The 14,743-nt window shown below is 44.8% G+C and overlaps 2 protein-coding genes and 1 pseudogene across 3 annotated transcripts in view; all 3 read right to left on the reverse strand.

The window, feature by feature from the left end:
• Positions 1 to 9,353, reverse strand: part of LOC308676510 (histone H4) — a gene marked incomplete at its 5' end in the record, with an annotated part of 198,724 nt that extends 189,371 nt beyond the window's left edge. Inside the window, one exon of the mRNA XM_081342346.1 lies at positions 8,981 to 9,353. Within this exon, the coding sequence (XP_081198472.1) occupies positions 9,042 to 9,353 (312 nt within the window). The 3' untranslated portion in view covers positions 8,981 to 9,041. The remainder of the gene's footprint in view (positions 1 to 8,980) is intronic.
• LOC308676512 (histone H4-like) lies at positions 2,094 to 3,177 on the reverse strand (annotated as a pseudogene). Its single transcript has one exon. The product of its transcript is annotated as a histone H4-like (transcript).
• On the reverse strand, positions 3,268 to 4,425 carry LOC308676505 (histone H1.3-like). The gene has a single exon (XM_081342337.1). It carries the CDS (start codon positions 4,371 to 4,373, stop codon positions 3,708 to 3,710), a length of 666 nt encoding a protein of 221 aa, XP_081198463.1. The 5' UTR covers positions 4,374 to 4,425; the 3' UTR covers positions 3,268 to 3,707.
• Positions 9,354 to 14,743: the final 5,390 nt, after the last annotated feature.

Genomic DNA, 14,743 nt, shown 5'->3' on the forward strand with positions numbered 1-14,743 from the left:
GGGACGAGTAACAGGCGCTCACTCTGCTATGCGGCACTTGGGATTCGACCCACCAAACTGCCGACCTTCTGATTGACAAGCTCAGTGTCCTAACTCACTGACCCACCGCATCCCACTAGAAAGATGTACTTAAATCATGGATATAGTTTGGTGTAATGGTTAAGGTACTGGCCTAGAAACTAGGAGGCTGGGGCGTCTAGTCCCACCTTAGACATGAAAACCAGCTGGGTGACTTTGGGCCATTCACTCCCTCTCAACCCAATCCACCTCGCAAGTTTGTTGTTGTTGAGAAAGGAGGAGGAGGAAGGAGTGTTATGCATATTCATTGCCTTGAGTTACAGATAGTGCTTGACTTATGACTACAATTGAATCCGGAATTTCTGTTGCTAAGTGAGACAGATGTCAACAAAGTTGTGCCCCCACTTTATGACCTTTCTTTGCCACAGTTGTTAAGTTTGTAAAAAAGGTTTAGTGAATCTGGCTTCCCCATTAACTTTGCTTGTCAGAAGGTCAAGAAAAGGTGAGCAGGTGACCCAGAGGCACTGCAACCCTCATCCATAGGAACCAGTTGCCAAGCGTCCAAGTTTTGATGATGTGACCGTGGGGATGCTGCAACGGTCATAAATGTGAAAACTGGTCACTTTTTTTCAGCGCTACTGTAACTTCAAATGGTCACTAAATGAATGATTGCAAGTTGAGGACTACCTGTACTTCTAAAATAAAAAGGGAGGATTAAAAAAAATAAATTGTTGGCAGGATGAATGTGGTTTTCCATCTTCCAAAGCATGTTTTCAACTTCCTAATCTAACCCTTTGTTCTCTACAATTCTGGAATTACCTGGTGGTATCCAATTTGAATTCTAACAAAGCCTGGTTCCGCTGAGCTCCGGAGTATGAGACTGTGTATGCATTATAACCTCTCCTTCTCACTCATGTTTTTCTTCATGTGGGTGTAATTTCTGAAAATTTTTACTGGCATTCCGGGATTCTATAAAAGCATAAACCAGAATTCTATGTGGAGCAGCTTAAGCTGCTTAATTACCAAGTTATTTAAAACTTTTTGCACAAAGTAGCCAGGTTTAATTTACCTTATTAACCTAAAATGAGTTGCATGTGATCCTGGAGTTGCTAGGCTAAAATGTATTTTTTTGTAAATTTGACTACCATTATTAGCCTACGCATAGGATCTCCAACACAGATGTGTTAATTATGGAAAGTAGCTCAGTTAACTAAAAGCATATTGTACCAGCTCATAAAATTATAATTTATTTGGTAAATCATGGTTAATCAAATCCTGAGTTGATAGGTGAGGTGAATACTGCTCATTTATAAAACCTTTCGGCCACTTTAGGCAGCAGGTTTCCCATCAAGCTTAACTTAACCTTGGGATTCATAATCAAAAAAAGTGGGAGAAAGAACAATAGAAATTGTGAGCCTTCATGATTGAAACATCCCACATTGCATTGCGACTAGCAGAACACCCCAACGTGTTCAACAGATCCTTCCATTTTTGCTCTATTAGCAGTGTCAAGGGGAGGGGGTGGGTGGGACAGGAGAAAATATGCTAGCAAATATGAGCAATTACTTTTAATGTCAGAAATAGCGGGGAAGAGGCTATTGAAAAGATAGCGTGAAATGAGAACCAGCATAAACAGCCGCCCCCCCCAAAAAAATCTGGGCATTCACGTCTCTTCTTCAGAGTTGCAGGGCAGCAGAGAACTCTTAATAAAAGCTTTTTGTTATTCGTTTCCTGGAAACGGGTTAATTTTTAAAGGAGCTACTTTGTGTTCTTAAACGAGATACATGATTGGACCAAACATTTACATTTTTAACAGTTTCACATGGTGCCACTTTCTTTCAAAGAGCTTGTATCGATTTTTTAAGATTACAATGTTTTACTGAAGGTGTTTCCCCAACACCAGACTTCTCTCTCTAGCGTTCCTTCCAATACTTTAACATAGAATTTACACCCACAAGCGAACACATTCAACATTTACACTTGTATTCACAAGCCAACAGAGCTCTTTTTAGGAATGCGTGGGTGGCCCTGATAAGGGCCTTTTAGGTCAAGAAATAAAGATGAATTCCACAAACTTATCCACCAAAGCCGTACAGAGTACGACCTTGGCGTTTCAAGGCATAAACGACATCCATAGCGGTTAGTCTTGCGCTTCGCGTGTTCGGTGTAGGTCACAGCATCCCGAATAACGTTCTCCAAAAAGACCTTCAGTAAACCGCGAGTCTCTTCGTAAATCAAGCCCGAAATACGTTTCACACCTCCACGGCGAGCCAGACGGCGTATAGCAGGCTTAGTGATGCCTTGGATGTTATCGCGGAGGACTTTCCGGTGCCTCTTGGCGCCCCCTTTCCCGAGACCCTTCCCGCCTTTTCCACGACCAGACATGACGAAAAAACGGCCACCACAAACCTCTGGCTGAAGCAGAGAAAAATACGACGAGCGACTGCGAGACCAACGTTTATATAGCACTTTACCCGACCTGAGTGAGAACTTGAAGAGAGGCGTACACCCCTTTCGGCCCCTCCTCCCTTAAGTATAAGAATTTCTAAGAGGCGGGCTTTTCCATCAATAAATCAACCAGGAACTGGAAAGTGACCAATCAGGTTCTTCGTTTATAAAGAAATGTGCTACAAAATCGCAACTTTTCTTTTTATGCTTACAAAGCACTGTAACTTAATAGACAAGCGGCTGCAGAACTTTTTTTTTTTAAACAAAGTTACAAAAACGTTTTGAAATTGAATGCACCTCGGGAAATTGGGAGTTGCGATTTGTGACTTGCCAACAAAGCCGTTTATCAAGGAAATTTCTAAAAGCGTGTTCGCAGAGGTATTTATTTAGCGTCTTGTATTTCTTTTTGCTTTCAGTACTCGATTCCAACGTATGATTTCGGCATGATGGCCAACGGTGCCTCAAGCATCCTTGGTTAAAACAAAATGTTTATTTTATGAAACAATTCTTCGGTAATGTTTACTATGCATTTTTTTTCTTCCCTAGACTTAAGGAAGCCTCAAATGGTTTCTCTTAGACATGATTGCGGCATTTTGGATAACATTGTGTCATGATGTTTCCGGAAAATTGGGATACACCATAAGAGCAACACCGATCACTTTCACATGCCTTTGTTACATCGTAACGAAATAGCGGGGAAAGCAGAAATGCAATTAGATCGTCACTATGCGCAGTGCCTGCGTCAGCCCTGATTGATTAAAAATGAAGTCACCACCCACTCCTTGTGAAGCCTGGGTTATTTTTTTTAATGAACCATAGCTTTCTCAACCAATCAGCACTACCTAAAAAATTATTTGCGCATTCCCCGTCCAACGTTTAGCGAACAAGGAGCCGTTGGCGAGTTCCTACCTAACACTTCGGGAAATCAACTACTATTGTTGATCGCTGTTGATTGCAAGATGAAGAGCCAGAGGGAAGATTTCCCCACCCACCCACTTTTACTTCAATATCCAGAAACCCCAACCCGGAAAAGTGACTTCGGAAGTCCCCACGACCTTCCCAGGACTCCTTGTAGAAGTTTCAAGCAGTACTTCAGACGTACTGAAGTGCTCCCCCATTGAAACGGGGGTTGGCTTAAGCACAGCGATCGCCTGGACTCGAATGAGGTCAGCTCTTTCCAATAGAAAAAGTGGGTGGCTCTTAAAAGAGCCTTTGGGATCGAAAGAGTCAAAGAAGCCGCTTCACTTCTTCTTGGCCGCCCCCTTCTTGGGCTTGGCCACCTTCGCTTTGGGAGTCTTGGGCTTGGCGGCCTTTGCCTTCGCCTTCACCGCCTTGGTTTTGGCGGGGCTTTTGGCCGCCTTTTTGGGTTTGGCGGGCTTGGCCTTCTTGGGGCTCTTGGCCGCCTTCTTGGGTCCCGCGGCCGACTTCTTGACGGCCTTCTTGGGGCTCTTCTTGGCGGCGGGCTTCTTGAGCGCCTTCTTGGCGGCGGCGGCGGCCGGCTTCTTGGCGGCGGGCTTCTTGCTCTTGACGGCCGGCTTCTTCTTGGCCGCCTTGTCCTTGCCTTCCTGCTGCTTCTTGTTGAGCTTGAAGGAGCCCGAGGCGCCCGTGCCCTTGGTCTGCACCAGCGTGCCTTTGCCCACCAGGCTCTTCAGGCCCAGCTTGATGCGGCTGTTGTTCTTCTCCACGTCGTAGCCGGCCGCCGCCAGGGCCTTCTTCAGCGCCGCCAGGGACACCCCGTTGCGCTCCTTCGAGGCGGCCACCGCCTTGGTCAGCAGCTCGGTGACGCTGGGCCCGGAAGCCTTGCGCGGCTTGGCGGCGGCGGCGCCCGCGGGCTTCTTGGCCTTCTTGGCCGGCGCCTTGGCTGCCGGCGCAGCGGCCGCGGGGGCTTCGGGCGCCGTCTCGGACATGCTCTCCTCGGGGCCTCTCGGCTTCCTTGCGGCGGCGGGCGGCGGGCAACGGGCGCAGAGTCTCCGGCAGCCGAAAAGTAAAGTCTGACCCGCAGCGCCGGAGCTGCCTGCTATTTATAGGGGCGGAGCTGCGCCCTGATTGGTGCGTTCGCGGGCGCCACTCTCCGCCAGCCAGACGCGGCTCCGCCGGCGGCCACTTTGTGTTTCTTGGGGGCCCCAAAAGCCTCCCCCGAGTGGCGGCGGGGCGGCGGGGCGCGCCCGGGGCCGGGGGAAACGGGGCGGGGGGAGCCGGCCTTTCGCTCGGGGGCGGCGCTCGGCCGAGGCCAGGCGGCGGGCGGGAGAAAAGCGGGCGGAAGCCGAGCGGCTCTCGGCTCGGCGCGTCTCCGGCGAGGAGATGTTGGGTGTTTTGGCGTAAATTCCGGCCTCGTCTTGGGAGTGCGGGGCTGGGGAAGGGGGCCGGGCCGCTCTCGGGGGACTCCGGGGCGGCGTGGGGAGGAAAGCGCCTCTCCCCGGACGGCCGCTCGGCTGGAGAAGCCGCTTGAATTGTCCCAAGTAACACATTCATTCATTCACTTTGGAGTCGGAGTGAGGCGACTTCGCTGGGAAAACGCTTCCGATTGGGGACTTTTACTTTTATTCTTCCGAGGAAAAAGCCGGTTTTGCCTTCCTTCTTTCTTTGACAGAAGTTTCTTTCTTTGACAGAAGTTTGCTTGTCTGTCAGACGCCATCGAGCATCGTTTCTGGCAAGGAGTGAGTGGCTCGGGGCAGCTTCAAAAGGTTTAAGGTTTTTAAATGGCTCCTTTCCTGCATTTCTCATTCTCCCTGCTGTTGTTTAATGGGGGGAAAAATCCTAACTTTAAATCCAAAATTTGGCGGAATGAACGATGACCTGAAGAATATGTTGTGGATGGCCCCTGGATAAGTGTATATTGATTCCTATAAAATTCCAGTGGCATAAAATGGAGAAAACTATCGCTGGTGTTTAATAAACACTCCGTCTATGTATTTTATTCAAAGTATGTCACTATTCAGAAAAGTAGTAGCAGCAACATAATATCCAATTGCTAAAAGTAGAATAATAATAGAATATTAGGATAGTAATTGATCATTTATGCCATGAATTGAACCTCCTTGATTATTCTTCATTCTACCCTCTGAAATTATGAAGAACAAATTCTGTCAACTTTACCTGTGGCTCTGTAATTGCTTGGAAATGTTACATCCCATCCTTCATCATTATTGTCCTTTTAAAAAAATTTTTTATTTTTTTAATTCCATTTATATCCCGCCCTTCTCCGAAGACTCAGGGCAGCTTACAAGCTTAGCAGTAGCCTTCATTCTATGTATATGCCTGCTTATTAGGGCTTTCACACACACCCCAAGCGGCATTATTACAAAGTCAGCTTAATTGCCCCCAACAATCTGGGTCCTCATTTTACCTACCTCGGAAGGATGGAAGGCTGAGTCAACCTTGAGCCTGGTGGGACGCGAACCTGCACTAATTGCTGGCAGCTGGTGTTACTTAAGGAGGCATTAGCCCACTGCTCCACCAAGGATATAAACCCCATCCAACCGACCTCTGCTTAAAGGATCTATTTCCTGGTCTCCTAATCTTTCCTGGTGCCCTTGTTTGAACATATTCCAAATAGTTTCATATTGGTGTCCCAAACTGGACACTGTATGCAAAGTGCAATTCTAAAATCCAAAACAAGTATGAAGGATGCATGAGTGTCATCAAATATTTCTAAATAATTGAGCCAAGCACATTCTCATTGTACCACTTTTCCTCTTTCCTTTATTTCTGGAGCTTTAGCTGGTATTAGGTCACATCATCCTAATATTAAATCTACTGAACTATCACAGGATTCCACTTGAGTGAATGCCAAATGCTCATATTTGCCATTCAAAAGGTAAAGGTTCCCCCGCACATGCGTGCTAGTCGTTTCCGACTCTAGGGGCCGGTGCTCATCTCCGTTTCAAAGCCGAAGAGCCAGCGCTTGTCCGAGGACGTCTCCGTGGTCATGTGGCCAGCATGACTAGACGCCAAAGGCGCATGGAACACTGGTACCTTCCCACCGTAGTGGTCCCTATTTTTCTACTTGCATCTTTATGTGCTTTCGAACTGCTAGGTTGGCAGAAGCTGGGACGAGTAACAGCCGCTCACTCTGCTACGCGCGGCACTCGGGATTCGACCCGCCAAACTGCCGACCTTCTGATCGACAAGCTCAGCGGCCTAACGCACTGAGCCACCATTCAAAAGGGGGCACCTAATCATATTTCTGACTGCCTGCACATTATAAAACATGTGATTTAAGCCCACATCACTATAAGGAACATGGGAAAAATAGACCCGTGTAGAAAAGGAACTATATCTTTTTCAGTGCTGATATAAATGATCAATGCATTGACTTGCCCAAATTTTAATAGCAATTGATCTCAGTTCAGATGAGACTTTTTCTTTCGGTTTGATTTCTCTTTGTGGTTCTGGACATGATTTTGTCCTTGGTTTCCCAACCCTCTTTGTCATTGTGTCCTCATGCTTTGTGTATGTATATGTATTCACATGTTCACCATTTTCACTCTTCATGCAAATGACTAGTCACTGAGGATGTTACCTAGATTGGATAATGTAACATCTGCAAGAAAATAAATAGCCAAGCTTAGAATGCACCAAGGACCCTTCGTTTCAACCCTGAGCTACAAATATTCTTCTGTATTGGTTATGGTTATGCCATACAGTTACTCCTCAACTTACAACCACAATTGAGCCTAAAATTTATCTTGCTAAGAAAGACAGTTAAGTTAGTTTGTCCTCATTTTACAACTTTTTATGCCACCGTTGTTAAATGAATCACTGTAACTAAATTAGTAACATGGTTGTTAAGTGATTCTGGCTTCCCCATTGATTTTGCTTGTTAGAAGGTCACAAAAGGTGATCACATGACCCTGGGACACTGCAACTACCATACATACTATATTCAAGATGGACAGAATTTAATATTTATTTGTTATGTATATGTAGGGGTGTGTTTATTTATTTATTATTTATTATTTAGACTTACTTATATACCGCCCTTCTCCCATATATATGTTGTATATAGTATGTTTAGATGTGTGTCATGTATGTGTTCCACTTTGAGAGAGGGCAACTAAATTTCATTTTTGATGTGTGCTGTTGTGCCCACAGTAAAAAAAATGACAATAAAGCTCATCTTATCTAAAATTTGTCATGTCCCTTTTTTGGGTGCCATAACTGCAAATGGTCACTAAACAAATGGTTGTAAGTCAAAGACTACCTGTATTATTTTGCCAATTTGGAGAACATTTGTGTTACTAAAAAAAAACTTTGGACAGAGCATTTAAGTTTAAATCATCTGCATTATTATCTAAAATATAACAATAACAGACACCACCTACATTTAAGTGTTCATGTGGAAAAGTGATGCTAGAAGCAGGACAATTTCAGCAATGGAGCCCATTTTGAGGACAAGGGACCCTCCTGCCTCAGTTATTGCCTTCATTTTATTTGATGTGTTTCTGAATCAAGGATCTTATCTTGACTGTAGATGTTATGCTGCAGCCTTTGAATCCACAAGGTATCTTAGTGCTTTGGTGGGATAAGTAAGCTCTACTATTAACCGCTTGTGTGAAGAACCCTAACCTTAACCCCTCTGAAACTAATTGTGAGAGAAATAAGGAGTCCCTTGCTTTATTTTTCCTGCCCTCACCTTTTTTTTCCCTTGAAGAGAAAAAGTTCTTTGAAATAGGCAAATTTGTTATTTTTTCCCCTGTGCAAAAAATCCAGATGGTTACCTTCAAAAATGCAGAATACCAGAAGCGAACGGGAAAACTCAATCACTGGTGGCAGTTGAGGATATAAATGAGTATTTGTACTTGAATACTTATTATTCCAAGCCATATCTATTCCCTGGAGATATTCTAATACAGTAATAGCAATAGCACTTAGACTCATGTATCTCCAAGTGATTTAGAGTCGGCGTATGCCCCCAACAATCTGGGTCCTCATTTTACTGATCTCGGAAGGATGGAAATGTACCTAGAGATCAGAGTTTCTCCACTATCAAGCGTTCGATCAGTTGTGGAGTATATTGTAGTCTTTTCATGTCGTTTCATGAGGGGCTTTTTTGGGGGGGGGAGGGGCAATCGGTAATCCTTGTCCTCTGCTGCCATCTCGTGTCAAATTTCTCACATAATCTACGATTCAATTAACAAGATCTGAATTTGCCGCGCTGCAGCACTGACTCTTTGTAGGCGCGTCATTAATTTACATCTCCCCCCCCTCTTTTGTCCCCCCCGATAAACGTGATAAAAAGATGGCGAAAGGTTCGCCATTTCACGCCTCCCGTGAGAGAGAACCAAATCAGTCTTTCCGGAAGACAAAAACATGCCTTGAAAATACACTTTTCAAAAATAATAAAACCTTAATCAGCCCGTTTTCACAAACGTCAAGGACTCGATGCGAAATAAAAGCAGCTTCATTTGCTCAGTTAATTATTTACTAACATTGTCGATCAGAATAAGTTTATAGTAGTTAACGCTGGGTTGTTGTTTTTTTTGGCCAAATGAAAACAGCTCTTTAAATTGACTGCGTGGGTGGCCCTGAAAAGGGCCTTTGGGTTGCTTTGTCAGCAGTGGAAATGTAGCTTCCTAGCCACCAAAACCATACAAGGTGCGGCCCTGGCGTTTCAAAGCATAAACGACGTCCATGGCAGTCACCGTCTTTCTCTTGGCATGTTCGGTGTAGGTAACCGCATCCCGGATAACGTTCTCCAAGAAGACCTTTAAGACGCCTCGGGTCTCTTCGTAGATGAGCCCGGAGATACGTTTCACTCCCCCACGGCGAGCCAAGCGGCGAATGGCGGGCTTCGTGATGCCCTGAATGTTGTCGCGAAGGACCTTACGGTGCCTCTTAGCGCCTCCCTTCCCTAAGCCTTTCCCTCCTTTCCCACGACCAGACATCTTCACAACCAGACCACCACGTCGATAACAACGAAAGGACGCCGTGCCAGGAACTTAATATAGTCTGGGGTCGGACCAGAGTGAGAACTCCGAACGAGACTAGTCTACTCCTACTCCGCCCCTCTCTCTCTCTCTCTTGCTAACCTGTAAAAACGCCTGGTCGTCTTCACCAATCGACCCAAAGGATGTCAAAAGTTGTCCAATCAGATCTCGTTGGAAAGTGTCCAATCAGAGAAACCTAAACACATTCTAGTCTAGCCCATCTGGTTACTACTTTCCATGAGTCCAAAGACTGCTTCCTAAATAGGAATGCATAGAGTAGACGATTGGATAAATTTTTATCCATCCGACACAAACAGAATTGATGCGTTAACATTTTAAGGTGTCATACAATATTACTTAGGATTTTTCTTAATGGAGATTATTGTAAGCCCTGGCATTCTTGTATGCAGTGCTTTTTTTGTAAAAGAAAAAGGTGCCGGAACTCACATGTCATACAACCCACCTTGCCTACCCTATAAGGTTCCATCCAAAAAAGGTGCCGGAACTCCGTTCTGAGCATTCTATGACAAAAAAAGCCCTGCTTGTATGAAACATGCCTCACATCCTGCTTTTGATGAAACTTCTTTGAAACATTAATTATTTTGTTGTCTTTATCTCCGACATGAGAACTCATTAATGCAAGAATTGACAAGGTTTACTGGGTACCAGAGTCACTTCCACTAGTTGGAATCCTCCCTTGAAAAATATTTGAGGCAGATGCCACATTGGTATTGCTTTGCTTTCTCCAACGTACTTGTTGATTTGGGAAACATTTAAGTGTCTTCAGCTCCTCTCTGTCCTGAAAGCTTGCTTGTAAACAATGCCCAGTAATATCCAGTGATTTGTAGTCCCACTGTAGGCATGACAGCCAGCTGGGTGATACTGGGCCAGTCGTTCACTCTCAATCCAACACACCTCACAGGGTTGTTGTTATGGGGATAATAGGAGGGAGTATTATGTATGTAAGATTCAATCTGGGTTGGTCACCAGGACCAGAGGTTCACTATAAAATAGAATAGCCCAAAGCACACATTCTGACAGAGAGAAGTTCCCTCAGGAAGGGCTCCAGTGCATGTCTGAAAGCTCAGAAAATTAAACCTCTTGTCCTGGTGACTGACCCAGATTGGGTCCTGCGACATTATCCTGTATATTTACCTTCATTTGTGAGTACTGTGCATGTTCACCATCTTGAGTTACCTACCGTATGAAGTAGTAGTAAAGGCGGGATACAAATCTAATCAATCAATAAAAAATTTTCATCGTAGGTTAGCCAGTGCTGTGCCAAGCTGTAAGAGAAATGTGAACATATCACAAATCAGGCAGAAGCTCTGATTTATGTGTGTTGTGTGGCAACAGCCTTGGGGGAAAAACAATCTTCATAACCAGATAGGACCAGAGGGGTGAGGAAAAAAACATTGGAAAGTTCTAATGCAGAAGAAGAAAACAAAATTCCTTTTTCTTCAAGGGAGAAACCAGCAAAAATTTTGAAATGGAGATTAGCTGTATCTGGTAGTTCAGATGAATCTTCTTCAGGACCTAGGGGTTAAAAACTCCCAAAACCCTCCTTATTTTTAGAAGATTTTAAATTGCGTGGCAGCACCATGGGAATTACATAGAATTATTGTCCCAAAAGAAAACTAATAGGAAATTTTGAAAGGGGGGGGGAAAGGATTAATGCACCTAGTTTCAGACACTGTTTGAACATTCTCATTCAAAGCAATTAATTATGGAGTCAGAGGTCCTTGACTTTTTTCTGTGAAGTTGCTAAGAGCTTCTGAGAAACCCCACACCTTGGAGCTGACAGCTCCTTATTAAAAGCTGTCTCATCCAATCTCGTGTCCCTCTGATTTCTGTCAGTCCCACTTTTGCCTTTGTGTCTCCTGCAGGACTTTAAATGGAGACGACAACCCCAAATGGAATTATCAGGCTGATCAGAGGGTGTAGATGAGCGCCTGGTAAAGTTTCCAAATTCAGGACCTGAGATTTCCAGAAAACAGGCAGAAAATGTCAAGTTGAGTCCTTCCCAGGACTCAATTACGATTACGATTACTATTACAATTCACACTTGGTCAGATGGTCAATATAAGACAAATCCTGGGTGGCAATTTCAATAATTGGGCGGTTTAATGCATGTCCCACTTCCTGCGTATCAACAGAAGGTGCTTCGTGGAAGAAATGAGGAGTCCAAAAACGCAGCGGGTACGTGCAAAATCCTAGTCCATGTTACATATGAACAGATGGATGGGAAATGGAGGGCACAGGCTGGCCACTTCCTCCATCTGCTGCCTGGGGTGTTTGTGTCTCTACACAAGAATGCAGCGAGAATCATCCCCAATTTTCCTGCTGTAGACATAACTAGCAAAGATTTCTTCATTAGTGTTCCCTTAAACACATGGGACAGGCAGGGGTAGGCAACCTTGGCTCTTTTATGACTCGTGGACTTCAACTCCCAGAATTCCTGAGCCAGCCATGCTGAGGGGAAAGGTAAAGGTTTCCAAGCTGAGCCATGCTGGCTCAGGAACTCTGGGAGTTGAAGTCCACGAGTCATAAAAGAGCCAAGGTTGTCTACCCCTGGTAGGAACAGAGTACAGGTTGTCCTTGACAACCATCAAAGTTCCAATGGATCTACCTGGACAAGTGTTTACAACCCAGATCTGAAATTCTGATGGTTCTTCCCCCACACCCCCAGTGATCACATGATTGCACTTTGTACATTCAGCAACTGGGCTGCATTTACAGCCATTTGCACCATCCTGCCATCATATGACTGTGTTTTAGGATGGTTTTGCTGAAAGCCCACGTATATTTCCAGTTTTCGGCAAAACCCCACTCATAGCAAGCTATTGGTTCGCTTATTGACTTTGGTGTTCACTCAACAACTGTGGATTTGCTGAACAACTGGGGTGATTCATGTAATTACATCAAAAAAGGTCACATGACTGATCCATTTTACGAATGGACCAGAAGTGATGACCATGGTGGGCAGTGACTTAAGGCAGTGGCTGTAGTAGCGAATCTTTGGCATTTTAATTCATTAAAGGACTAAAGCTATGAATATATTTAATAAAGAAGAAAATAATGGAGCGTTTGTGAAGACCCACCTTTTCCGTTTAGATTTTCCTTATCTTCCTAACAAAAAGAATCCTGTGTAGTGAGTTGGGCTCAAAGTTACTCAGCCAGTTTTTCTCGTGGTCTCCTGGTTTCTAGGACAACACCTTAACAACACAGGGCCAAACTGGCTTTCTCTATCTTGCTGAAATCAAGATAGGAGATTATCTGAAATGGTCTGTACAGCTTATCTCCCAGAAGACAAGGCAAGATGACAAATACGCTACACATACCAGGCTAGACACCAAGAATCCATGAAGCCAGCTGAATGACCTTGGGCCAGTCACTCTCTTTCAGCCCTAGGAAGTGGGCAAGGACAAACCCCCTTCTGAAATGTTGCCAATAAAACTGTAGAGACTTGTCTAGGCAGTCATCAGGAGTCAAAACGTTGTCTTGAAGGCACACACAAAGAGAGAAATTGAATTGAGATTTATTTTTGGGAGAGTCAAAAGTGTTACAGAATGACTTTGAGTGTTGACTGTGTGGAAAGTCACACACACACACACACCCAGAGAAGGAAATATTAAAAGGGCAGAAAAATATATTTCCTTAAAGGATCTTAAAGAGGCAGAAAAGCATGCCCAGTTTTCTTAATAGCCTCAAGTCTCCCTCCCCCAAGCAGAAACCAGCTCTGTAGAAATGCAGATGTAAAGGTTGAAGCTAGAAGAAGAGAAAGACACCTATAATCTATATACCCCACCCAAACTCTAAGACAGGACATTAGGATTAACCCCCAGATGCCAAAGGGACACAGGTCAAAATACATGACACAGGAAATGCAAAGCCCCAAACAGGAACAGGAAACAACCTCAAGAGCCCCAGAGGGTATAAAAACCCGCTCCCTACATGTGCTCTCTCTCTTTTCTTCCAGAGCCATCTTCCTCTCTGGCTCTCCTCTTCAATGCACTGCAACCTTCTTTCTAAAGCAGTCGCCATGTTGTTTATTCCCGGCTTGGACTGAACCATGATGAAGACTTTTCCTTCAACAATTGGTTTTACCGAATTGCAGTTTACTGATTAAGCCATAAGTGGTTCAGCTTCATACATATGAAGCCCAAAATCATGATTTACAAACTATAGTGGCTGTTCCCACAGCAAATGGTGCAGACCAAAAGGTGCAGCGACTTGGCGGGCTAAAAGAACCTCTTTGTATCTAGAGCACCATGATGGAGAGAAGATTGTTAACAACACAGGAGACTCTTTCTTCTGCCTCTTTCAGTTGCTTATGTTTTTCTAATGTGTCTATACTGTAAACCTCCGGAGAAATTATGCTTGTAACCAAGGTGAAGTTTGGTCCAGCTGTGAGATCAGGCACACAGCATTTGTGGGTGCCATAGTTACTGTTGCTATGGGGGGAAGCTTCAAACCACATCAATACAACCTTCAGCACACAAAGTCAGGGTTACCTTAATCATGATTTGCCATCAGCCGTGTTTTCACAACCCATTAGGTCACAAACAAGTTGACCACAGTTTAGCCTTGTGGACTGTATGAACCCACCCATACTATTTTGTTGTGTGTACAAACAGAGCTGTGTTACCTGAAGCAGCTAAAATTTATTTATTTATTTAGATTTATATACCGCCCTTTTCCCGAGGGACTCAGGGAGGTTTACAGGGCAAATTAAAACAGTGCAATGTACAAATTAAAATAAAATAAAATTAATAGCCCCAAAAGACTTTAAAATTTAAAATTTAAAACCTTAACATCCCTCAGTCCAGGCCGGCTAACTCAAATAGCCAGGTTTTTAGGTCCTGGCAAAACGAGCGAAGGTCGGGGGCGATCCGGAGTTCCACAGGCAGTTGATTCCATAGGGCAGGCGCGCCCACCGAGAACGCTTTCCCCCTGGGGATCACCCGCCGGCACTCCCTGACCAGCGGGACCCTGAGGAGGCCCTCCCTGTGGGAACGCACAGGACGATGGGAAGTTGATGCTGGCAGCAGGTGCTCCCTAAGATAATCTGGACCCATGCCATTTAGGGCTTTATAGGTCATCACCAGCACCTTGAATCTCACCCAGAAGGCAACTGGAAGCCAATGCAGCTCGCGGAGAAGAGGCGTTACATGGGAGTATCAGGAGACCCCCATCGCAACTCACGCGGCTGCATTCTGCACCAGCTGAAGCCCCCGAGTGGTCCTCAAGGGCAGCCCCACGTAGAGAGCGTTGCAGTAGTCTATTGAAAAGTCTTTCTTTCTCCTTCAAAACCTAATCTCTAGCCAGGTGGTGGCAACCTCAGCTCT

The sequence above is a fragment of the Vipera berus genome (assembly GCF_964194415.1).
Source record: "Vipera berus genome assembly, chromosome: W".
Lineage (NCBI taxonomy): Eukaryota > Metazoa > Chordata > Lepidosauria > Squamata > Viperidae > Vipera > Vipera berus.

Bases quoted from the DNA above. Each gene is read 5' to 3' on its own strand.
- LOC308676505 (XM_081342337.1), bottom strand. From the start codon at position 4,373: ATGTCCGAGACGGCGCCCGAAGCCCCCGCGGCCGCTGCGCCGGCAGCC.